This window comes from Hemiscyllium ocellatum, chromosome 23, assembly GCF_020745735.1.
Source record: "Hemiscyllium ocellatum isolate sHemOce1 chromosome 23, sHemOce1.pat.X.cur, whole genome shotgun sequence".
NCBI lineage: Eukaryota > Metazoa > Chordata > Chondrichthyes > Orectolobiformes > Hemiscylliidae > Hemiscyllium > Hemiscyllium ocellatum.
Genome location: NC_083423.1, coordinates 12,603,625 through 12,627,170, shown reverse-complemented (window position 1 = coordinate 12,627,170; position 23,546 = coordinate 12,603,625). Strand labels below are relative to the sequence as shown.

The following is a 23,546-nucleotide window of genomic DNA, read 5'->3' as shown; positions in this document are numbered from 1 at the left end:
ATTGATACATTTCAGAGGGCCCTTGCACAGAAAATGTTGACTATCTGAGAGTTTTAAATGACGGTTCACCCATATAAACATGTTTAACTGATGAGAGTTTTTTTTTATTTTCAATTGTTCGAAGTTCAATCGCTATTGACAATGTTTGCTCAAAGCTCCAAAAATTAACCTACCCTATCTTTTCTCCTTTGTGCTGATGGGCCATTGCTGACTTAGAACTCTCAGGGAATGTTTTTAGTCGGTCCACGATAGTCTGGAGGTGGGGGCTGAAACACTGAATATGTGTATGTGCATTGGCTTGAAGAAGACAGCACTGAACAGAACTCGTGTTTTGTGATAAGAATTCATGTGTGCAAATAATAGTCATAAAGGTGAGACCTCAGAGGGTCCCTATTAGTATTGAGGACCCGTTTTTATGAGGGAGTCAGTCATTTCAGGAGAAGGAGGAAATAAAGCTTTAGACTTGGAGATTCATATCAGGTTTTACAGCACCAGCAGACGAGTTTGTATGCAGATTTTTACAAGTGAGAGTTGAATTTTTTTCTTGTGAGAGCAATTTCCTTTGAGGGTTACAACTGATGACCTGTGAAGGCAAAGTCAAGCATCTCATTAGAACAATACAAGAAGGCAATCTCTCCCATCTCAAGGAGGAATTGGGCAAAGATGAAGGTGTTCTGGATGCAGTGTTGAAGGGTCACTTTGGGAGATCAGGTGACACCATGCTGCATTATGCTGCCAGGTATGGGCATCTGCTGATTCTTAAATATCTGGTGGAGGAGCTCGGTGCCAACATTGAACTGGTCAACAGCGATTACAAGCGAGCCTTGCATGAAGCAGCGTCGATGGGTCACAGAATGTGTGTGAGCTACCTGCTAGCCCAAGGGGCCAGGATTGACTGTTTGAAGAAAGCTGATTGGTAAGTGGCAGCACTGTTCGAAAACGGTGAAGAAGCTGTTCGTTCTTTCTTGTTTGCCTGACGTGAAGACGGCCCGCAACAAGGGGAGCTGGTGGCATGGTGGTAATGTCACTGGATTAGTAACCCAGAACCCCAAGCTAAAGTTGGGTGGACCTAGGGTTTGAAAGCTCCATGACAGATGGTAAGATTTTAATCCAATAAAATCTTAATTCAAAGCTATCCTAATTGTGACCATGAAACTACTGACAATTGCCATAAAGAATCATCTGGTTCAATAATGACCTCCAGGGAAGGAAATCTGCCACCCTTATCTGGTCTGAACTATGTCCTTGATTTTTAAAAATTTATTGTCACATGTATTCTGTTACAAAATGCAGTGAAAAGTGTTGTGCAGTTTCACTACTGTCTGACACTGTCTTAAAATACAGAAAAATAAACCAAAACATAGAATATAAAGGCAGAAAGATAAAGTAAAAGTGTTCAACTTTACAGTCCCACAGTGATGTGCTTGACTCAACTGTCCTGAAATGGCTGAGCAAGCCCTTTGTTTCAAGAGCAATGAGGGATGGGTAAAAAACATCAATCTAGCCAGCAACCTCCATATCCCATGAAAGAACTTTAAAAATCATGTGTTAAAGATATCTGCACAGGGCCTGCTATCCCATCACTAAGTTACCCTTTATTCACATTTGCACAGTATCTGGACTCTGACTATCCAGCTCAGAATAAATTCCTAGAATGAGGAGACCCTCTGAATCTCTTAAGTTCTTTTTCTCTACTTCTTTTGCCCTGCCCCTACACTACCACTGCACAGTAGCAGTGTCTATACTTCCCCTCAACATCTATGTTGTGTGTGTGTGCAACTCAGTAAGAAGACACTATATTGTGTGGGAACTTTATTCAATATTTCCGCCACTAGGAAAATACCCATCTGGTTAGTGGACCAATAACACACAAAACCTGATAATAGCAATGCTGAATCTCAAGGTTTTTTTCCCTTAATTTAGCCTATTTTTTTCCTCCGCAATCTGTTCAGAGAAATTATTGCACACCTCCGGAACAGGTGGGACTTGAACCTGGATCTCCCAGTCCAGGGATAGGGATACTACCATTGCGCCACAAGAAGCCTGCGTTCCTGTTTGTTTTTTCCTCCTTTTATTTAAACACTACAGGCAATTTAGCATAGCCAATTCACCTAACCTGCACATTTTTGGACTGTGGGAGGAAACTGGAGCACCCGGAGGAAACCTACGCAGACACGGGGAGAATGTGCAATTTCCACACAGAGAGTTGCCTGAGGCAGGAATCGAACCTGTGTCCCTGGTGCTGAGGTAGCAGCGCTAACCACTTGGCCACCGTGTTGCCTCAGCATGTCTGTTTACATCAGCCCTGTCAGCCAGGGCTTCCTAATTGGCCCAGGTTAGCAATTCCAATCGAGGATCTCCAGTCAATGAGAACAGTCAAGGGATGAACTCGATTTCAGGCAGATATATAGAAGATGTACGCAAACATATGAATTAGGAGTAGGCCACTCAGCCCCTTAGGTCTGCACCACAGTACAGTAACATTGTAGGTCTTCTGATTAGTTCCATTGCCACCTACTCCCAATGACCTTTTGTCTCATACCTTACCAAAAATATATCTATCCCTGCTTTTAAAATATTCAAAGACTTTGCTTCTATGGCCTTTAAAGGAAAAGACTTAAGAGCAACACTATGTGAGACAAAGATTTCCCTTATCTCTGTTTTAAAGGGGTGACTCCTTATTTTTAAACTTTTGCCCCCTCATTCTGGATTCTCCCATTAGGGGAAACCTCCTCTCCACGTATACCCTGTCAAGACTCCACGAGATTTTCTATCTTTCCATCAAATTGCCTCTTACTCTTCTAAACTCCAGTGAATACAAGTCTAGCTGGTCCAATCCTTCTTCTTAAGGCAACCCTTCCATTCTATGTATTAATCTAGTAAACCTTCTCTGAACAGCTTTCAGCCCGTTTACGTCATTCATTAAAAAAGGAAACCAAAATCAAACACTGTAATAAATAAATATACAAAAAGATCAAATGTCACTATTTCAAGGAGAAGTTGGGGAGGCCCCTGCACTGTCTAGACCAATATGTAACCAATCAACCAATATCATTAAAGCAATTATCTGGCCATTTATTTAATTACTGTTTATGGGATTTTTCTGTGCACAAACTGACTGCTTCCTATATTGCAATAATAATTATTTTATAAATAATGCCTGCAAAGCATTTTGAAGTGTCCTGCTGTTCTTGAGATCTCTTACATTTACCTGCCTCAGTTTAATGTCTTCCCTGGAAGGCAGCGCCTCTGACCGTGCAGCACCATCTCTGTACTGCATAGGACTGTCAGCCTTTAATTATGAGCTGAAGAGTGTCTTGAAACTTTTTTGACTCAAAAGTGGGAGTTCGTTTATGGAGCCACAGTTGATGCCTAGTTGGTAAATAAATGTTTGAAATCCAGTATAAACAGGATGGGCCACATGACCTCTTTCTGCAGTAATAAATCTAACTTTCTGTTAACCCACCGATCATTAGTAAATATAGATGATTTATTTTCTCTGGTTTATATTTTGGTTGTCCCAATTCACCGGGTTTTGGGGAGTATTGAAATTACCAGTTTTGTATATGAATGAATAATATTCACAATGTCAGAAAGCCAATGTTACCATGTGACTAGTGGTTTTGCAGTAACAGCTTATTTTCTGGTAACAGAAGATCAATTGTCTTGCACCCATGTACTTACAGCTCTATGACACTAGATGGTGCTCAAAAGTGGATTGAACAATAAAGAGTTAAAAGATACAAATTATTTATGACAAAATTATGACAAAATCTGAAGCAAAGTCTGATAATAATGGAAATATTCACTGCAGAGGAATTCATATACCGGGGCAATCCCTTTTTTCAAAATGGAACATGTTAAAATAATAACAGCATTTAAATATGATGTGGAGGTGCTGGTGTTGCACTGGGGTGGACAAAGTCAGAAGTCACATGACACCACGTTATAATCCAACAGAATTATTTGAAATCACAAGCTTTTGGAGCAGTGCTCCTTCATCAGGTGAAGCCCTATTTAAGTAGGGAGGGGGTAAAATGGATACCATTGAAATCTTCCCACAATACACCACCTAAATCCAATAGGGCCTCACATACCACTCGAAACAACATCCCTCCACCCAACTCAATCCATATACCCCTCCAAACCACATCCCTACACCCCAACACAATCCACATACCCTTCCAAACAACATCCTTACACCCAACACAATCAAGGCTACACCTACACAAAACCCACCCTTATTATACAACACCATCCCTACAGGATGACTTTCATGACATAACTTTCCTCACCCACCTACTTGCATTCTATCACTGGGCAAAGCTGCCCTGAGCTTCACACACGCATAGACTAAGATGTCTTGCATCAGCCCTGCTGCTTGGATAAGGTAATATTGTAGACATAAAACACAATGAGTTCCAATGTCTTTTTTTTAACTTTCTCCCACAGTTCCTTCTTTAGTCCACAGACTCAAAAATTAAAGTGGTCTTTACAAAAAGCACTGCAGAATGTTGCCAGAGACAGAAAGGCCACTTTAGAACAAGCAATAAAAACATCAAGCAATGCAAAGCTAGATGCACATCCAGACAGAGCAGAGGTGTTCCCCAGAATGCATCTGGCCTTCCCACCACGGGGTAGCAAGGTAAATGGACCTGTTGTGCCATCTGGTTAGGCACACCTCTAGCACCGGGTCATGTCCGGGTTTCGATCACACATTGGAGAAGGTGCCAAATAAGATTGCCAAAATGAATGATGCCAATATTATGAGGGTTTGGCTGGCAGGGAAAGGCACGTTATAAAAGAGAAGATTTTAAGGATAACTTTATACACATCTTTAAAATTATAAGGGATTTCATAACATAGATACAAACAGTTGGTGGAGGGAAACCAAAACCATGGGGCATAAGTATATGATTGTTGCTAATAAATCCAATGGGAAATTTAAGTGGAACTCTTTATCAAGACTGTGATTGGATCTCAGTGCCTTAGTTGAGGTGAATAGATGCTTTTAAAGGGAGGTTAGCTAAGTGGATGGAGGAAGGAATATGCTGATAAGATCATATGGAAAGAGTATTGTGGAACATAAACATTAAAATAGATATGTTGGGCCCGATCCTCTGTGCTGTACCATCTGTGTCACATGAGATGGGATAAAGTGTATGTAAATTGCTTTCTTTCCCAGGAGACCCTGGGGAGAGTTGTGGGAGATGAAGAATGAACAGGTGACTTTTCTAGTCTGATCGAATCTATGTTACACCAAGTGATCATTTTGCTTTACTGAATCAAGAGAGTTGGAGGGGTGAAGCTTCTTAAATGCACAAAGGGTTAACTTCTGGGAATACCTCGTAGGACACCATTGATGATGGCTTGCACCAGGAAGAACCTTGAAGTGATTAAAGACCTGATTACGAGTGGGGCAAGTCTGGCACTGACTAACAAGGATGGCTGGAGTAGTTTCCATATTGCTTGCCGAGAGGGCGACCCTGAAATTATCCAATACTTTCTCGAGGTCAGCCCAAATATCTGGGATGTGGAGAGCAAAATACAGAGGACTCCTCTACACACTGTAGGTAAGTTGACCAGGCATCGGTTATGGTGTTAGATGTCAAGTGTGCACTGAATGGTAATGTACATTACGGTAGATGAATAGTGAATAGGTTTTCTCATTCATACAGGTTAATTGTAACAGAGGAACAGGAGGAGGCCATTCAGCCCATCCATTCTGTTCCACAATTCTGTTAGCACAAAAGTTAATTCCACCTACCTGCTTTGGTTCTGTATCTTTAAAAAAATCTGTTGGTGCAAACGAATTGGATCAAAGGGTCTGTTTCCATGCTGTATGACTCAATGACTCTTTGACAAGGACAGCAAATGTATGATAACCCCACCACCTGCAAGCTACCTTCTAAGCCACACACCATATTGCCTTTCATATGATATCAACATACCACCATTCTTTCACAGTCACCTGGATAGAATCCTGGAACTCCCTCCTTAACAACATTGGTATCTCTACGTGACATGGACTGCTTCTTGAGCAACGAAGGAAGGGACAATACTTGCTGGCCTGGCCAGTGAAGCCCACATCTCATGAAACAACAAAAAAAAATTGGAGGGATGGTGTTGGGGAGAGGCAGTAGTGGGGGAAGGCTGCTTGAAGAAGCAGGGACTTTTTGAGGCAATATGATGACATTTAGAGGAATACAGCAGTGACCAGTACTGCCAGCTCTGGTGAGAATTAAAGATAAGTGTTAACAGAGGCCTCTCATTTCACTGGGATGGTAGGTGATGTGACAGAGGATCTCTGTAGAACAAAACTGATCCATAGCAACCCTTGAAGGGTTAAATCCACCAAGATCGAATAACAATGACATTGAGAAAAGGGGAGAAAATCCATAAGAATGCTGATTCCCTACCCTGCTGCAGGCCAGACATGTGGTGTTGCTAGGCAACTCCTGTATTATCGTCAATGAGAAACACTGCATGTTCCCAGTGTGGCTGAATAGAATGCAATTCAAGCCATGATTTCAAAACAGCCTTAATGGCAGGAAGCCTGTGTACGATGAGTCCCCAAGGAATTTTCATTGTGAGAGTGAAGAATGTATGTCCTTCAAACATACTACAAGGTTTGTGCTGAATAATTTACATCACCATTTTCAAATAAACTGTGCCTATTTGTGGGGAAGCTGAGATTTAAAAAAAATCTTCTTCTGCCCATTACCTCCACCCCCAGGTTGTTGATCCCTTGTCAGGATCGAGTTTGAGAAACACTGATCACCCTTAAGTATCTCATCTAATTCAATATTCGCTGTGCAAACATCATGGGGGTTATATTACCAGATTTGTATTCTAGGCAACGAGTTCAAATCTCATCAAAGCAACATTTTGATAAATGATGAGATCAATTATTTTAGTGATATCGGTGAGGAAATAGAGGGATACGGTTATGGAGAAAAGGCAGGAGATTGGCACAAGAGAATCGCTGAAGGTACAATGGGCTAAGTGACCTCCTCGTGCACTGTAACAATTCAGTGATTAATAGTGGCTAGGACAAGAGGAAGTGTCACCCTGCTCTTTAATGGTTTTTATATTCACCAGAGAGAGCAAACCAGGCTTCAGTTTGATGCCTCATCTAAAAGATGGCAGCTCTGACAGTACAGCAATCCCTCTGGATTGTCAACCTAGATTTTAAGCTCAATTCACCAGAGTGGGACGTGAACCCACCACCTCCCAGTCGGAGTTGAGAGTGCCGCCCACTGGGCCATAGTGCTGTGCATTGTTTACGGCATGGTGATTTTTTTTGTTTGCAAAACGATAAATCATTGGACACAGATCATATTGTGTGCATGATGAGGAGAAAACAAACGTTTAGCAAAATGATCTTTCAGCAAACACACAATGCCCCTTTTGAGATGTAGCTGGTTGTCAACAGCCTTGCAAGAACAGCACTCATTGATTGCACTTGCAAATTGTTTTTCTTTTTATTCAGCTATGCATGGACACTTTGAAGCTGCAGAGCTGCTTCTGGAAAGGTAAGCTCATTTTTACTAACATGATAAAGCTGTTTACCAAAGTACATAATAGTCGCCGAGTCCAATCCCAAATTTTTCATGGGAAGTGCACCAGACCATGTTAGTAAAACCAAACTGTCATTAAAATTGGGTTACTCCATGCCATGCAGGTTTTGCAGTGTGCAGACCAGGCTGGATATCTGGATTCCATGCTGCATTGATGAATACTGCTAACCTCCCAGTGGAGGTAGGGTTTAGGGCACATAGTGCTGCTTGATGCCCCTCAACCTTGTGCCATAGACATTCTGACTTCAGTAGAAATATGTTGCCAGGATTGAATATTCCTGAACTAAGCAATGCTGGGGTCTACAACAGTGCGGACATGGAACAGTTCAAATACAATTTCCCAATCTCCTCCCAAAAGTGCAGCATGTTAAACGTATTTTGTTAACATTATTGCATCCTTAACAAACAGTTTTTTCCCTGGGCTCGGGGAGTCCGAACTAGAGGGCATAGGTTTAGGGTGAGAGGGGAAAGATATAAAAGAGACCTACGGGGCAACTTTTTCACACAGAGGGTGGTACGTGTATGGAATGAGCTGCCAGAGGAAGTGGTGGAGGCTGGTACAATTGCAACATTTAAAAGGCATTTGGATGGGTATATGAATAGGAAGGGTTTGGAGGGATATGGGCCGGGTACTGGCAGGTGGGACTAGATTGGGTTGGGATATCTGGGCGGTATGGACGGATTGGACCGAAGGGTCTGTTTCCATGCTGTACATCTCTATGACTCTATCTATGACTCAAAAAGTTAACAGTTTCTCTCTTCACAAATATGCTGTTCTGCTGAATTTCTCCAGCATTGTCCGTGCTTGTTTCGGATTTCCAGAAACTGCAGTATTTTGCTTTTACACTGTTATATCCTTGTTCAAAAGCTGTGGGGGAAAGTTCCTATTGTCACCATAACTAGGTTAGGAACATAATTCCCAAGCAATATCATCATTGTTCAGAACACTGGAAGTGACAAGGGTCTATTGTGTGTTGAATCAATGGAAAATGGTCCTGATACAGGAAACTAGTCTGAGCCTAGGTTTATTTTAATTATTTATTTCTAATTATTTATGTTTAGGAAATTCAGTGCAGCAAAACCTGAATACAATATTTGGGAACAAAATGCAGCTGATTTCATTCGTGAGTAGTTTATTGCTAGGAATACATACGAACGTGTGAATTCAGAGCAGGAGTAGGCCATTCGGCCCTTCAAGACTGCTCTGCCTTTTGTTAAGATTGTGGCTGATTTAATTGTGACCGCAACTGTATTTTTCTGTCTACTTCATACACTCTTTGACTCCCATTTCAATCAAAAATCTATCAAACTTAGCCTTGAAAATAGTAACCCTGCCTCCGGTGCTGTTTGGGACAGTTCCAGAGACTGATAATCCTCTGAGAGGGAAAAAAAATCCTTGTCCCCATCTTAAATGGGAGACATTTTATTTTTAAAACTTTACTTTTGCCTAGTTCTAGCCTCTCCCATAACGGAAAATATCCTTTTTGCGTGCATCCTATCAAGTTTCCCCAAGATCATTTACATTTCAACAAGTTCACCTTCTCAAATAAATATAGGCCCAAGCTGTCCACCTTTCCTCATAAGACAACCTTGGAATTTATCAAGTGACTCTTCTTTGAAATGCTTCTAAATATAATTATATCCTGTCTTAAGGGGACCAAAACTGTACACAGATTCCAGAGGTGAGGGTGAAGTGGTGTTATTGCTGGGCTAGTAACCCAGAGACCCAGGTAATGTTCTCATTTCACAATACCAGGCCTAGTATGGCCAGTTCCAAAACATGTTGTTCTAAGAAATTACTCCGAAGAGATTCCATGCGTTGCTCATCAAGGCTACCTTTGTCTACCTGATTTTTCCAGTCAGTGAATAAAATAAAATCTGCCACAGTTCTCACCTTGACTTTCTGACAAGCTACCATTATTTCCTCCCTTATGGTCCACCTTACAGTGTTGATTAATCATGCAAGTAACTTTTGCCTTTACCTGATACACAAACTGTTTCCACATCCTGGTTTCCTGAACTTAGAGCTATTAACTTCATTAATAGCACCAATCCTAAACTTCCCACATTCAAGTCCCAATCCAAGTCATTCTACAGCCCTGCCTCTGTAACGTGGGTGAGTGAGTGTTTGGCAGCGGCTGAGGAGAGTGTTGGTCTCTAGTTGTGATCTCCCCAAAATGGAATACACTTGTGAAATTCATCTGAGCCTAGGTGTCAGTATGAAAACAATTCCTCAAAAATGCTTTGGGACATTGGGCAATGTGAGCTTTATAATGTTCTTCTTGGTTGTTTGTAGATGTGCTTACAAGCCAGATGCTAAAGACAGCTGTGGAGTCACTCCATTCATGGATGCAGTCCAGAATGGCCACATTGAGATTGCTAAACTCTTGCTGGAGAGGCACAAAGTGAGTTCCAGTCTGACTTGCCGAGTAGCGTGTTAGAAGTGTAATGTTACTGGGTGGAAACCTGGTATAGAAGTCTGTATCACCAGTGTAGGGACAGAGGTAGGTCATCTCATTAAGCTTGGACAATCAGCTAGACAGCTTGCACTAACATTGTGTGTTACATTGAATGTTGAGCATAGAAACAGGCCATTCAGCCCAGCAGGATTATGCTAGGTCCACATCCCATCCGACATTGCCTTATCTACTTCTATCAGCATATCCTCCTACCTTTCTCCCGTAATTTTTTAACTAACTTTCCTTTAAATCCTTGAGAAACCGCTTCAAAATACTGTTATATTAGTACTTACTATTTAGCTTATGAAATGTACAGCTAGAGATTGAGTGCTCTGCTTGGATAGAACTTGGGACCTGAAGTAAGCCAGTCAGCCCCTCAAGCCTATGCTGTTAATTAGTAAAATCCTTGTGGTGTCAAATCCGCTTTCCAATCTCCCATCAACCCCCCCCCCAACTCAACACCTCAACCCCGCAACCACCCCCATAGCCCTCATTTGCCAAAAATATATTGGGTAGCACTGGGAACTTGTATAGTCTTTCATCTAAGAGAAAGGGGGTACTACAGATGCTGGAGATTGGAGTCAAGATTAGAGCTGTGCTGGAAAAGCACAGCAGGTCAGGCAGCATCCGAGGAGCAGGAAAATCAACGTTTCAGGCGAATGCCCTTCATCAGGAATGAGGCTGGGACTTTTGCCCGAAGCATCAATTTTTCCTGCTCCTCAGATGCTGCCTGGCCTGCTGTGCATTTCAGCACCACTCTAATCTAGTCTTAATCTATCTTAATTTAAGTCTAACTGCAAAACTGATTGGGAAGTGACATAAAATGTACAGCACAGACATCAAGTACTTGGCTCTGCTTGGCTATGTCATAGTATGTTCCCCACCTTTGTTCACCTCACCCTATCAGCATGTCCTGATATTCACTTCTCCTTACTGTAGTCATCTAGCTTCCCCTCTACATCTGTGTTATTCACCTGAAAGTCTCCTGATTGTTTATTCCACATTCAGACTACATTCTGGCTAAAAGAACAGGTCGGCTTTGTTAGATCAGACGATGGTGTGAAAAGACGTTAGCTGCGTTTCAACCTTTGTGGTGACCCACAAATCCTTTTTGTCTATTTCAGGCTGATTTCTTAGCCACTGATGCCCTGGGGGCTCAGTCTCTGCACAGAGCCACAGTAACTGCCCAGGATGAAGCCATTCGTTTCCTGGTCACCGAGCTTGGCGTGAATGTAAATGAGAGAGCCACAGAACTAAAGCTAACAGCCCTGCATTATGCAGCAAAGGTCAGTTATCAAGAGATGACGTCAGGGATAACTGCTGAGCTGTGTGCGCGCTAGGCTGCCTAGTTGTCATAGCAACAGCACTTCTAGAAAGCTGCAAATCATCCCTGTCAAATGAGGCAATTGTGTCTGTCAATGCCCAGTGATGTGCTCAGCTCAACACACTAAGACACGTCTTCCTCAAGGTTTTACAAAACTATTTGATGCATCCCTGAAAGTAAGTGTGATGAAAGTATGGTTTCTTAAGTGGTTTTATACAATTATGTAAACAGCAAGATAAAGCCAGCTGCATCTCTGTGAAATTTCCTTCTTTGGCAGAAATTCTGAGATTATCCATCCCTGTGGCTGACTTCAAGACAAATAGCCCTCACCACCTTACACAATGTGGACACCTGGCCGAAACCTATTTTTATCTTGATTTTATCCATGTCTAGCTTCCTATAGCAGAGCTCATTGTTCTTTGCATGGAATCCTGTACAGGGTTACATAATGCAAATTCCTCTGGATCGGAAAATCCAAGTGATTACTCTGGTGGCTGTACTCCACAAGTCATAATTTACACAAAATATATTCTCCAAGTTACCAAAATGACCAGTTAAATACCTTGTCTATGTCAGGTATTAAACAACTATATCTGTGAGCCAGGTTTCTTATTAAATACAATTCTAGATTTATTATAAAAACAAAAGGTAGGCAATGAAGACACAATAATCAGTTACCTTTGACAGTCAGTAGCATAGAAGCACAAATACTTATGTACTAAACAGTCCCAAAAAGATTTACAAGGATGTTGCCAGGTTTGAAAGATTTGAGCTATAGGGAGAGGCTGAATAGGCTGGGACTGTTTTCCCTGGAGCATCAGAGGCTGAGGGGTGACTTTATAGCGGTTTATAAAACCATGAGGGGCATGGATAGGATAAATAGGTTTAGGGTGAGAGGGGAAAGATATAAAAGGGACCTAAGGGGCAACTTTTTCATGCAGAGGGTAGTGCCTGCATGGAATGAGCTGTCAGAGGAAATGATGGAGGCTGGTACAATATCAGCATTTAAAAGGCATCTGGATGGGTGTATGAATAGGAAGGGTTTAGAGGGATATGGGCCAAGTGCAGACAAATGGGACTAGATTAGGTTAGGATATCTGGTCAGCATGGACAAGTTGGACTGAAGTGTCTGTTTCCATGCTGTACATCTCTATGATTCTGTGAAACTCAAGAAAATAGATGCATATTTTCTCTTCAGGAAAAGTGAAAGAAACCAGCTTTCTGGGAAAAAACATTTTGCCAATAGGTTATCTTTGAAGGCAAAACAGGTAACACGTTGACATTTTCAGAGTCTGTTCCTCTGAAGTTCTGGCATGTCTGGTCAAGTCACTAATAATGTATGATTCAGTCATAGAATCCGTACAGTGTGGAAATGGCCCTTCGGCCTAACAGGTCCACACCAATTCTCCGAAGAGCAACCCTCCCAGGCCCACTCCCCCACTCTACACCTACCCCCTACGAATGCACCCGACCTACACATCCCTGCCCTGAACACTATGGGCAATTTAGCATGGCCAACTCACCTGACCTGCACATCTTTGGATTGTGGGAGCAAACCGGGGCACCCAGAGGAAACCCACGCAGACAAGGGGAGAATGTGTAAACTCTACACAGACAGTCACCTGAGGCTGGAATGGAACCCCGGTCCCTGGCACTATGAGGCAGCAGTGCTAACTACTGAGCCACAGTATCTCTGAAAGCCTTGCAGACACATCTTGCTCAGAGAATACAACTCCTAGATGTTCTTTCAATTAATCTTTCAAAAAACACAAATAGATTTCGCCCTGAATTCAACAAGAAGGGTTTCTTTTCAGAAAAGAGAGAATGGTTGGGCAGCTTGTTCTCAGCAAGCTTTCCTCTAACTGAAACAAATCACACAAATTCCTCTCCAAGACAATTACTGCTAAAGACAATCCCAGCAGGGGACGACAGCAAAGCAAGCAATTCTCACCAGTCATGTGATTTACAGGAAGCCTTGCTAAAAAAAATCATCGATGTCCACAGTGAACATTAAAGACCTCTTTGAAATGAACCACTCCAGACATGTTCACAAAAATTAAATTATTTTCCAAACTTAAGTCCTTCAAGCAATATTAAATATAAAAGTGTCAGGTTGTACGTTTGCTTGCTGAGCTGGTGGGATTGTTCTCAGACATTTTGTCACCCATGCTAGGTAACATGGGTGACAAAATTTTCCATATTCACATTGGAAAAGTGAGAATGCAGAAATACATGCTTCAAGATTAGATGAGATTGAGGTTGACAAAGAGGAGTTTTTAGCAATTTTGGAAGATCTGAAAATAGATAAGGCCTCTGGGCCGGATGGGATTTATCCTCGGATTCTCTGAGAAGCCAGGGAGGAGATTGCAGAGCCTTTGGCTTCGATCTTTATGTTATCATTGTTGACAGATGGAGGCAGGGGGCTGGGTCTCGACGCAGTGTACTTTTCCAAATCTCCTGAACGGGGAGCAGACCTCACAGGAAACTCCGAGTCCCAAATAAATCAATTATCCGAATGAAATAGTGCCCATCTATCTTGTTAAGATAATCGAGGTTCCTCTGTATATGGACTTCAGTAAGGCATTTGATAAGGTTCCACACGGTAGGCTATGGCACAAAATAAGGAGTTTTAGGATTGAAGGTGATTTAGCAGTTTGGATTAGAAATTGGCCAGCTGAAAGAAGATCGAGGGTGGTGATTGATGGGAAATGTTCATCCTGGAGTTCAGTTACCAGTGGTGTGCCACAAGGATTTGTTTTAGGGCCACTGCTGTTTGTCATTGTTATAAATGATCTGGAGGTAGGCGTAGAAGGATAGGTTAGTAAATTTGCAGATGACACTAAGGTAGGCAGCGGATAGTGCCGAAGGATGTTGTGGATTAGAGAGGGACATAGATAAGGCACAGAGCTGAGCTGACAAGTGACAAATGGAGTTTAATGCAGAAAAGTGTGAGGTAGTTCACTTCGGAGGAAGTAACAGGAATGTAGAGTACTGGGCTATTGGTAAAATCCCTGGCAGTGTAGATGAACAGAGAAATTTTGGTATCCAGGTGCATAAATCCTTGAAAGTTGCCAACCAGATTGATAGGGTTGTTAAGAAGGCATGTGGTGTGTTGGCGTTTATTGGAAGGGGGATTGAGTTTCGGAGCCACAAGGTCATTCTTCAGCTGTACAAGACTCTGGTAAGGCCGCCCCTGGAGAATTGCGCACTGTTCTGGTCCCCGCATTACAGGAAGGATATGAGAGTTATGGAAAGGGTTCGGAGGAGATTTACCAGGATGTTATCTGGTATGGAGGGGCAAGGTCGTATGAGGAAAGGCTGAGGGAACTGAGGCTGTTTTCATTGGAGAGAAGAAGGTTGAGAGGTGACTTAATCGAGACAGATAAGGTAATCATAGGTTAAATACTGTAGACAGTGAGAGCCTTTTTCCTCAGATGGTGAAGGCTAACACGAGGGAACATAGTTTTAAATTGAGTGGGGTGATAGATTTAAGACCGATATCAGGGGTAGTTTCTACTCAGAGTATTAGGGGCATGGAATGGCCTGCCTGCAATAGTAGTAGATTTGCTGACATTAAAGGCATTTAAGTGGACATTGGACAAACATATGGATAGTAATGGAACGTTGTCAGTTAGATGGGCATCAGAGTAATTTCGCAGGTCACCGCAACATCGATGGCCGAAGGGCCTGTACTGCACTGAAACATTCTATGTTCTATTTAATATCGTCAGTGAGCCACCAATGAAACATTGGTATTCTGTCCTGCTTGCAATTTATTTGTCTCAGTTTGTTGTGGTGGGTGATATCATTTCCGGTTCTCTTCCTGAGTGGTTGGTAAATGGGGTCCAAATCTATATGTTTGTTCATGGAGTTCCAGTTTGAATGCCAGTCCTCTTATAATTCCCACATGTCTTTGTTGAGCCTGTCCAAGGATGGATGTATTGTCCCAGTTGAATTGGTATCCCTCTTCACCTGTGTGTATGGATACTAGTGATAGTTGGTCATGTCTTTTGGTGACTAGCTGGTGCTCATATATCCTGGTGGCTAATTTCCTCCCGTCTGTCCAATGTAATATTTGTTGCAGTCCTTGCAGAGTATTTTGTAAATGTAAATGACGTTCACTCTGCTGGTTGCTGGTACACCTCATCAGGAGCTGTTTCAGTGTGGCAGGAGGTTTGTGGGCCACCATGATGCCGAGGGACCAGAGTAATCTGGTTGTCATCTCTGAAATATCTTTGATGTATGGTAGAATGGCTATACTCTCTGGGCGTGTTGTGTCTTCCTGTTTAAGTCTGTTGTGCAGGAATCAGTGTATTGCACCTATCGGGTATCTGTTGTTCCTGGATATATTGTATAGATGTTTCTCCTCGGCTTCTTGTAGTTCTGGGGTGCTGCAGTATTGTGGTTCATTTAAATAATACCCTGATGCAGCTCCATTTGTGGGTGTTGGGATGGTTGCTCCAATAGTTGAGTATCTGGTCTGTGTATGGCTTTCCTGTAAACGCTGGTCTGTAGTTCTCTATTGGCTTTTCGTTCTCCAGTGACATCCGAGAAGGGGAGTCGGTTGTTCTGCTTTTCCTCTTTGGTGAACTTTATAATGGTGAGGATGTTGTTTGTGTTTGTGAGTTTCTTCTAGTTTGTCATATTTCATGATGACAAATGTGTCAACCACATAGCGGACCCAAAGCTTAGGCTGGATCATGGCCAGGGCTGTTCATTCTAACCTCTACGTAAATACTTCTGCTACAAGTCTTGATATTGGTAATCCCATAGGCATCCCATTGATTTGTTTGTAGGTCTTGTGGTTGAAGGTGAAGTCAGTCTCTGTAACAGTATAAAATGCAATTCACTATGATACACTTGACTTGGATTTTCGGAAAGCTTTTAAAACCATTCCACATGAGAAACTTAAATGAATGCCACATGAATCACATGTGAAGTGACTGCATTGTGGGATGACAGGGCTTTCAGCCAACCCTCCCACTCTACCATGGTCCCTGAATCACTCTCCCTGATGAAGATTAATTCGGCATACAGGACAAGCTACCAACAGGAGTCCTCCAGCAAAGGACAGACAATATTGTAAGCTAACAATATGGGAACTTACTGGCAGTGAGGATATCACTGCAGCAACAGAAGCCTTCTGTCACATAGTTTAGAGGCAGAACACAGAGTCATAGAGATGTACAGCACGGAGACAGACCCATCGGTCCAACTTATCCATGTCAACCAGATATCCCAACCCAATCTAGTCCCACCTTCCAGCACCCAGCCCATATCCCTCCAAACCCTTCCTATTCATATACCTATCCAGATGCCTCTTAAATGTTGCAATTGTACCAGCCTCCACCACTTCCTCTGGCAGCTCATTCCATACACGTACCACTCTTTGCGTGAAAAAATTGCCCCATAGGTCTCTTTTATGTCTTTCCCCACTCACCCTAAACCTATGCCCTCTAGTTCTGGACTCCCCCACCTCAGGGAAAAGCCTTTGTTTACTTATTCTATCCATGCCCCTCATGATTTTATAAACCTCTATAAGGTCACCCCTCAGCCTCCAACGCTCCAGGGAAAATGGCTGTTGGAGGATTCAACCTCTCCCTACAGCTCAAATCGTCCAACCCTGGCAACATCTTGTAAATCTTTTCTAAATCCTTTCAAGTTTCACAAAGTCTTCCGAAAGGAAGGACACCAGAATTGCATGTAATATTCCAAAAGTAGCTGAACCAAAGTCCTGTACAGCCACAACATGACCTCCCAACTTCTGTACTCAATACTATGACCAATAAAGGAAAGCATACCAAATACCTTCTTCACTATCCTATCTACCTGCGACTCCACTTTCAAGGAGCTATGAACCTGCACTCTTTGTTCAGCAACACTCCCAAGGACCTTACCATTAAGTGTATAAGTCCTGCTAAAATTTCCTTTCCCAAAATACAGCACCTCACATTTACCTAAATTAAACTCCATCTGCCACTTCTCAGCCCATTGGCCCATCTGATCAAGATCCTGTTGTAACTTGAGATAACCTTCTTTGCTGTCCCTTACACCTCCAATTTTGGTGTCATCTGCAAACTTACTAACTATACTTCTTATGCTCACATCTAAATCATTTGTATAAATGATGAAAAGTGGTGGACCCAGCAGTGATCCTTGTGGCACTCCACTGGTCACAGGCCTCCAGTTTGAAAAACAACTCTGCACCACCACCAAAGGTCTTCTACCTTTGAGCCTGTACAAACATATGGATTAGGAGCCAGAATAGGCCACTTGGCTCCTCAATCCTGCTCCATCATAGCTGATCTGATTACTCTACACTCATGCCTAATGCAATAATCTTTCACTCTGATCTTTATCTCTATCAAGAACCTATCAACTTCTGCCATTATAAGTATTCAGTCTCTGCTTTGACAGCCTTTTGAGGAAGAGCATTCCAACAACTCAAGATCCTCTGAGGAAAAAAAAAGAAGGGTTCCCTCGTTCTAGATTCTCTCACAAGAGGAAACATTCCAGGTATTGGTCTAGTAAACTGCCTCTGAGCCACTTCCAATGTAGTTAGACCCTTCCTTAAATAAGGAGGCAAATGCTGTACACTCCAAATGTTGTCTCATTTGTGCCCTGCATAACTGTAGCAAAATCTCTCTACTTTTATATTCAATTCCCCTCACAATGAACAATAACATTCTATTAGCTTTCGTAAATACTTGCTATACTTGCATATAAAATCTTTGCAGTTCATACACTTGGACTCAGATTCCTCTCCAGCTTGAAACTCTGCATTCTGTCACCATTTAGATAATATGTTTTCTTTTTATTCCTCCTGCTAAAATAAGCAATTTCACATTTTTCCTCATTATTTATCATTTGCCAGGTATTTGTCCATTCATGTGTGCCATTTATGTCCCTTTATAGCTTTTTTATGTCCTCTTCACAGCTTTGGATTGGAACTCAACACTAGTGCTTGGTATGTTACCAGAGGTGTGTTAGGGACCTAACAATATTATTTCAATGATTGTGACTGATGATGGTAGAGAGTATGGTGGTGGAACTTCTTACTGCTGATAATTATTCATCTGAGCTGAAAAATGTGTTGCAGGAAAAGCGCAGCAGGTCAGGCAGCATCCAAGGAATAGGACAATCGCGTTTCGGGCATAAGCCCTTCTTCATTATGCCTGAAACGTCGATTGTCCTGCTCCTTGGATGCTGCCTGACCTGCTGCGCTTTTCCAGCAACACATTTTTCAGCTCTGATCTCCAGCATCTGCAGTCCTCACTTTCTCATAATTATTCAGCTGTCTTGAAAACCCATAAGCATTAAATTACTACACAAGCTGCATTCGCATTAGATGGTTAATTAAGGACAGGGAGATACACACAACAGGGTTATCTCACTTACTTAAACATAACACACTGCATTTAAAATTTATCAAAGCAGTTGACATTTTCTTTTTACACTACGTCCAATAATTGCAACCTGCAAAAACAAAGCTGAGTAACTTTGTTTGCTTGTGAAATATTTGAAGCAAATGCATTCATTCTATAACCGTACCAACCTGTGCTTGTTTTATTGTCTTAAAGGAGGGACATACTAACACCATAGAGACTCTGCTGATGTTAGGAATTGACAGACAGGCAAGGGATGTCAAAGGCCGTTCTGGTAAGTGTTTTAACTCACTCAATTGTTAAGCTGAAGTTATACAGGACACTACCACAGCTTTATTGTTTGTACTGCTTTATAAATGGGGCACTTTTGCTAAATTAATTTTGATGATGATGTAAATTAGCCTAATTGCCAATAAAGAAATGAAAGGAGTATGGCGTATACACTGGATTCATCTGATATTCTCTGATGAAAAGGCAAACACTGGAGAAGATCAAAGGGAGTCTGGGTTTCCCTGATTTTGACAGTGCAAAAGGAGGGTGCAGCTTCAACACGGATCTCCAACTCAATCACAGTCCTTTGTCCTGAGTTAGACCGTAAGACATAGGAGTGGAAGTGAGGCCATTCGGCCCATCGAGTCCACTTCGCCATTTAATCATGGCTGATGGGCATTTCAACTCCACTTACCCGCATTATCCCTGTAGCCCTTAATTCCTTGTGACATCACGAATTTATCAATCTCTGCCTTGAAGACATTTAGCGTCCCGGCCTCCACTGCACTCTGCGGCAATGAATTCCACAGGCCCACCACTCTCTGACTGAAGAAATGTCTCCGCATTTCTGTTCTGAATTGACCCCCTCTAATTCTAAGGCTGTGTCCACGGGTCCTAGTCTCCTCGTATAACGGAAACAATTTCTTAGCGTCCACCCTTTCCAAGTCATGTATTATCTTGTAAGTTTCTATTAGATCTCCCCTTGACCTTCTAAACTCCAATGAGTACAATCTCAGGATCCTCAGCCATTCCTCATATGTTAGACCTACCATTCCAGGGATCATCCTTGTGAATCGCCGCTGGACACGCTCCAGTGCCAGTATGTCCCTCCTGAGGTGTGGGGCCCAAAACTGGACACAGTACTCCAAATGGGGCCTAACCAGAGCTTTATAAAGTCTCAGTAGCACATCGCTGCTTTTATATTCCAACCCTCTTGAGATAAATGGCAAAAGTTGGGGTATACTTGGTCTCTGCAAGTAAGGGAAATGGCACAGTAAGTATATTACTACAGCAACAAACATACTGCTCCTCACTAGTTAGTTAAAGAGGTAGAAAATATTCCAGAATTACCCAAGGCTACAGCCTTTATGAGAATGCCTACAGTGTGGAAACAGCCATTCGGCCCAACAAGTCTATACTGACTTTCCAAAGAGTATACCACCCAGACCCATTCCACTACCCTATTACTCTACATTTCCCCTGACTCATGCATCTAACCGACACCCCCTGAACACTTTGGGCAATTTAGCATGGCCAATTCACCTAACCTGCACATCTTTGGACTGTGGGAGGAAACTGGAGCACCCAGAGGAAACCCACGCAGACACGGGGAGAATGTGCAAACTCCACACAGTCACCCAAGGGTAGAATTGAACCCGGTTCCCTGGCCTTGTGAGGCAGTAGTGCTAACCATTGAAACACGCGCCACCCCTTACCTTGGAGGGGGGACAATATTGATTTAAGCCTCTTCTACCTTAAGGGCTAGCTACCTTAAGACCGTTACCTTGGTCTTAAGGTAACTAGACCTTAGAGTAGAAGAGTTCTAAATCAATATTGTCCCTCCATTTAAAAAGATCCAGTGATACTTTTCTATTATCCACAATAAATTACATACTCAAATGTTGCTTCTCCCCCTCCTTTTGGTATTTCTCAAGGCGATTTACATTTTCACATTAGTGGGAATAAAAAAAGTCTTATTTGCTTGACACATGAACAATAAGTGACATGGTCATGAGAGGGAAAGCAGAAGAAGGCTGATGTTATGAAGGTGAAAAGATAGGTATTTTGGTTCTAGTATATTACATCACAGACTTTGATTATGGTTTCTCCCTCAGTTCTTCAAATGATGAGTTCTGATATTACTGGATTCATTCGAGAGTGGGATAAAATTATTTCCACTGTGCAGAGATAAAATCATAGTCCTGAGGGACAAAGGTGACATCTGGCAGTGCTCCAATTTACAGTAATGACTGGTCTAAGAGTACCATAAACAATGGCCAGGAACTAGTTATTTACCTTCTTGCACAGAATGACAGGAGGCTTCATAAATTGTAAAATGATCATTTGAGAAAAAACACAAGTTAAAAAGCAAAATGAAAGTAAAAATAGAGAAAAAAAATATAAGCATGAAGAGAAGAAAAAGGAAGGAAATAGGTAGAAACAAAAGTTGTTCTGTTTTTAATTCTCACTTGAAGTGTGGGGTTGGTGAAATATGTTTTCCAATTATACATGGCTCACCTCTCAATTCGAAAGCTGAGAGTTCAGATACTACTTCAGAGACTAGAGTAACATGTCTGTGTGGAGTTTGCACATTCTCCCCGTGTCTGTGTGGGTTTCCTCCTGGTGCTCCGGTTTCCTCCCACAGTCCAAAAATGTGCAGGTTAGGTGAATTGGCCATGCTCAATTGCCGGTAGTGCCCTTGAAGGAGTAACTGTAAGGGAATGGGTCTGGGTGGGTTGCTCATGGGAGGATCGGTGTGGACTTGTTGGGCCTGTTTCTACACTGTAAATAATCTAAATCTAAAAAAAATCTAATATCTCAGCCAGAGCTATCGGAGATTCCATCTTTTGAACAAGATAGTAAACTGACATGCCATCACTTGTCTTGGGGAATATAAAATATCCCATGGGACTATTTGAAGAATTTCCCCCAGTGTCCTGGATAATTCTTATTCCTCAACCCAACATCATGGAAACAGTTTTTTGAACTTATATACACTGATTGTTGTGTTTCCTACCTTACAGTTGTGACCACAGTTCAAAAGAACAGTACTGTATTTCATTGACTGAAAACACTTTGGGATATTCTGTGGCTGTAAAATCAAGTAAATGAACCCAAATTCTTTCTTTTACAGCTTTGCACATGGCCTGTGCAGGCCAGCATACCAATTGTATAAAAAAGCTTATTGCTGCTGGACTAACTGATTCTACAGATGACAGTGGAATGCTAGCAAGCCAGCTGCTCAAGAAACCTGAAGCACTCAAGGCTCTACACAACGTTACAGACTGTAAATAAAATATATGAAGAGAAATCTAAGTTAATATTTCACGTTCTGAGGAAGGGTCACCAGACTGAAATATTAACTTTGATTTCTCTTCACAGATGCTGCCAGACCTGCTGAGCTTTTCCAGCAGCTTCTGTTTATGATTCTGATTTACAGCATCTGCAGTTATTTTGGTTTTTGTGCAAATAAAATATATTTATCCAACTATATTTGCAGTAAATTTATTTTACTCCTTAAATATATCAGTCTGGACGTACATATCCTGCCCCCTTCTGACTCCCTTCCAGATCTGTTCCTTCTTCTTTTCCAATTTCCCATAACTGAACTCAGAAATTTGCAATTTAGCCTTTGACCCAGTTGTGAAGCACTGTGTCAAGAGTATTTTGACATTACATTCAAGCACAGTGCTGTGCTGGGAAGCTGGAATTGGTGAATTCACCCTTTCCTGTCCTAATGTATGCCAATGATAGCATTTTGGTTGTGGTGCCAATTTAGTGACATGGACATAGTAACCCAGAGGCCTGGAATAATGATCAGAGACATGAGTTCAAAGCCCACCATGGAAGCTGAGAAATATGAATTCAGTTAATAAATTGATTTTGGAAAAAATAAGCCAGTAATTGTGATCCTGCAACTATCAAATTGTCTGGAATACTTTATTCATCAATGTCTGTAATGGGCAGAGATTTACCATACTTTCCTGGTCTAACCGATATGTGAATCTCAGATGTACACCAATGTGTTTTCACTCAAATGGTCTTTGAAATGGCCCAGAAAGCCACTCAATTCAGGATACTTAGGATGGGTTATAAATGCTGGCCATGCGGCCCTCTTTTGATGCAGAGGTATAGTCCCTACCCCTGGACCAGGAGGCCTGGGTTCAAGTCACACCTGCTCCAGAGTGTTATGGACCAGACCAAACCCCTCAAAACATTACAAGAAAGTAGCCCAGACCTAACTTTAAGCAGGTATAAATAGACATTCCAGGAGTGATGCAGCTGGTCAAACCACTTAGTTTTAAACAAAACAGAATTTATAAGATTACCAAATGGACCACAAACAAAAGAGAGCAGAATACAGAATAACCCAACAGATTATCCCAACTTAATGATACTGTTCCCTATACTTGCAACAGTCCCTATAAACACCCCTTAGCATGAAAGGAAAGATCAAACATAGCTTCTTATAGGAGAGAAATCAGAGAGAGAGTACTAGCCTGGACCTGCTTCTTTGGGTCCAGCAGCTTCCAAACACTCCTGCTAAAAACCGATCCAAACCAGAGAAAAGTTCAGCAGGCAGAACTGACCACTCCCCTTTCATTGTACAAGTGATTTTTTTCAAAAACATAAAAGCCTGTTGCCTGAGGCAGTATCTGTCAGCTATAATCAAACTGGCCCTAAAACCCTTCAGACTTTTCTGAGTCTGTTCTTTACAACCTCTCTGGGAAAAAAGAACAAGGAAAGCATAACCTTGTGAAAGGAGCAGCTTTGTCACAAGAGGTGTGTCATAACATCTGCGAGTAGG

General features: G+C 42.0%; 1 protein-coding gene across 1 annotated transcript; it reads left to right on the top strand.

Moving 5' to 3' along the window:
- The first annotated feature begins 262 nt into the window (after positions 1-262).
- ankrd16 (ankyrin repeat domain 16) lies at positions 263-22,202 on the top strand. Its single transcript, XM_060843104.1, has 7 exons — positions 263-916; positions 5,353-5,573; positions 7,493-7,535; positions 9,877-9,985; positions 11,164-11,325; positions 18,944-19,022; positions 21,873-22,202. Exons 1-7 carry the CDS (start codon positions 579-581, stop codon positions 22,031-22,033), a joined length of 1,113 nt encoding a protein of 370 aa, XP_060699087.1. The 5' UTR covers positions 263-578; the 3' UTR covers positions 22,034-22,202.
- The last annotated feature ends 1,344 nt before the right edge of the window (positions 22,203-23,546 follow it).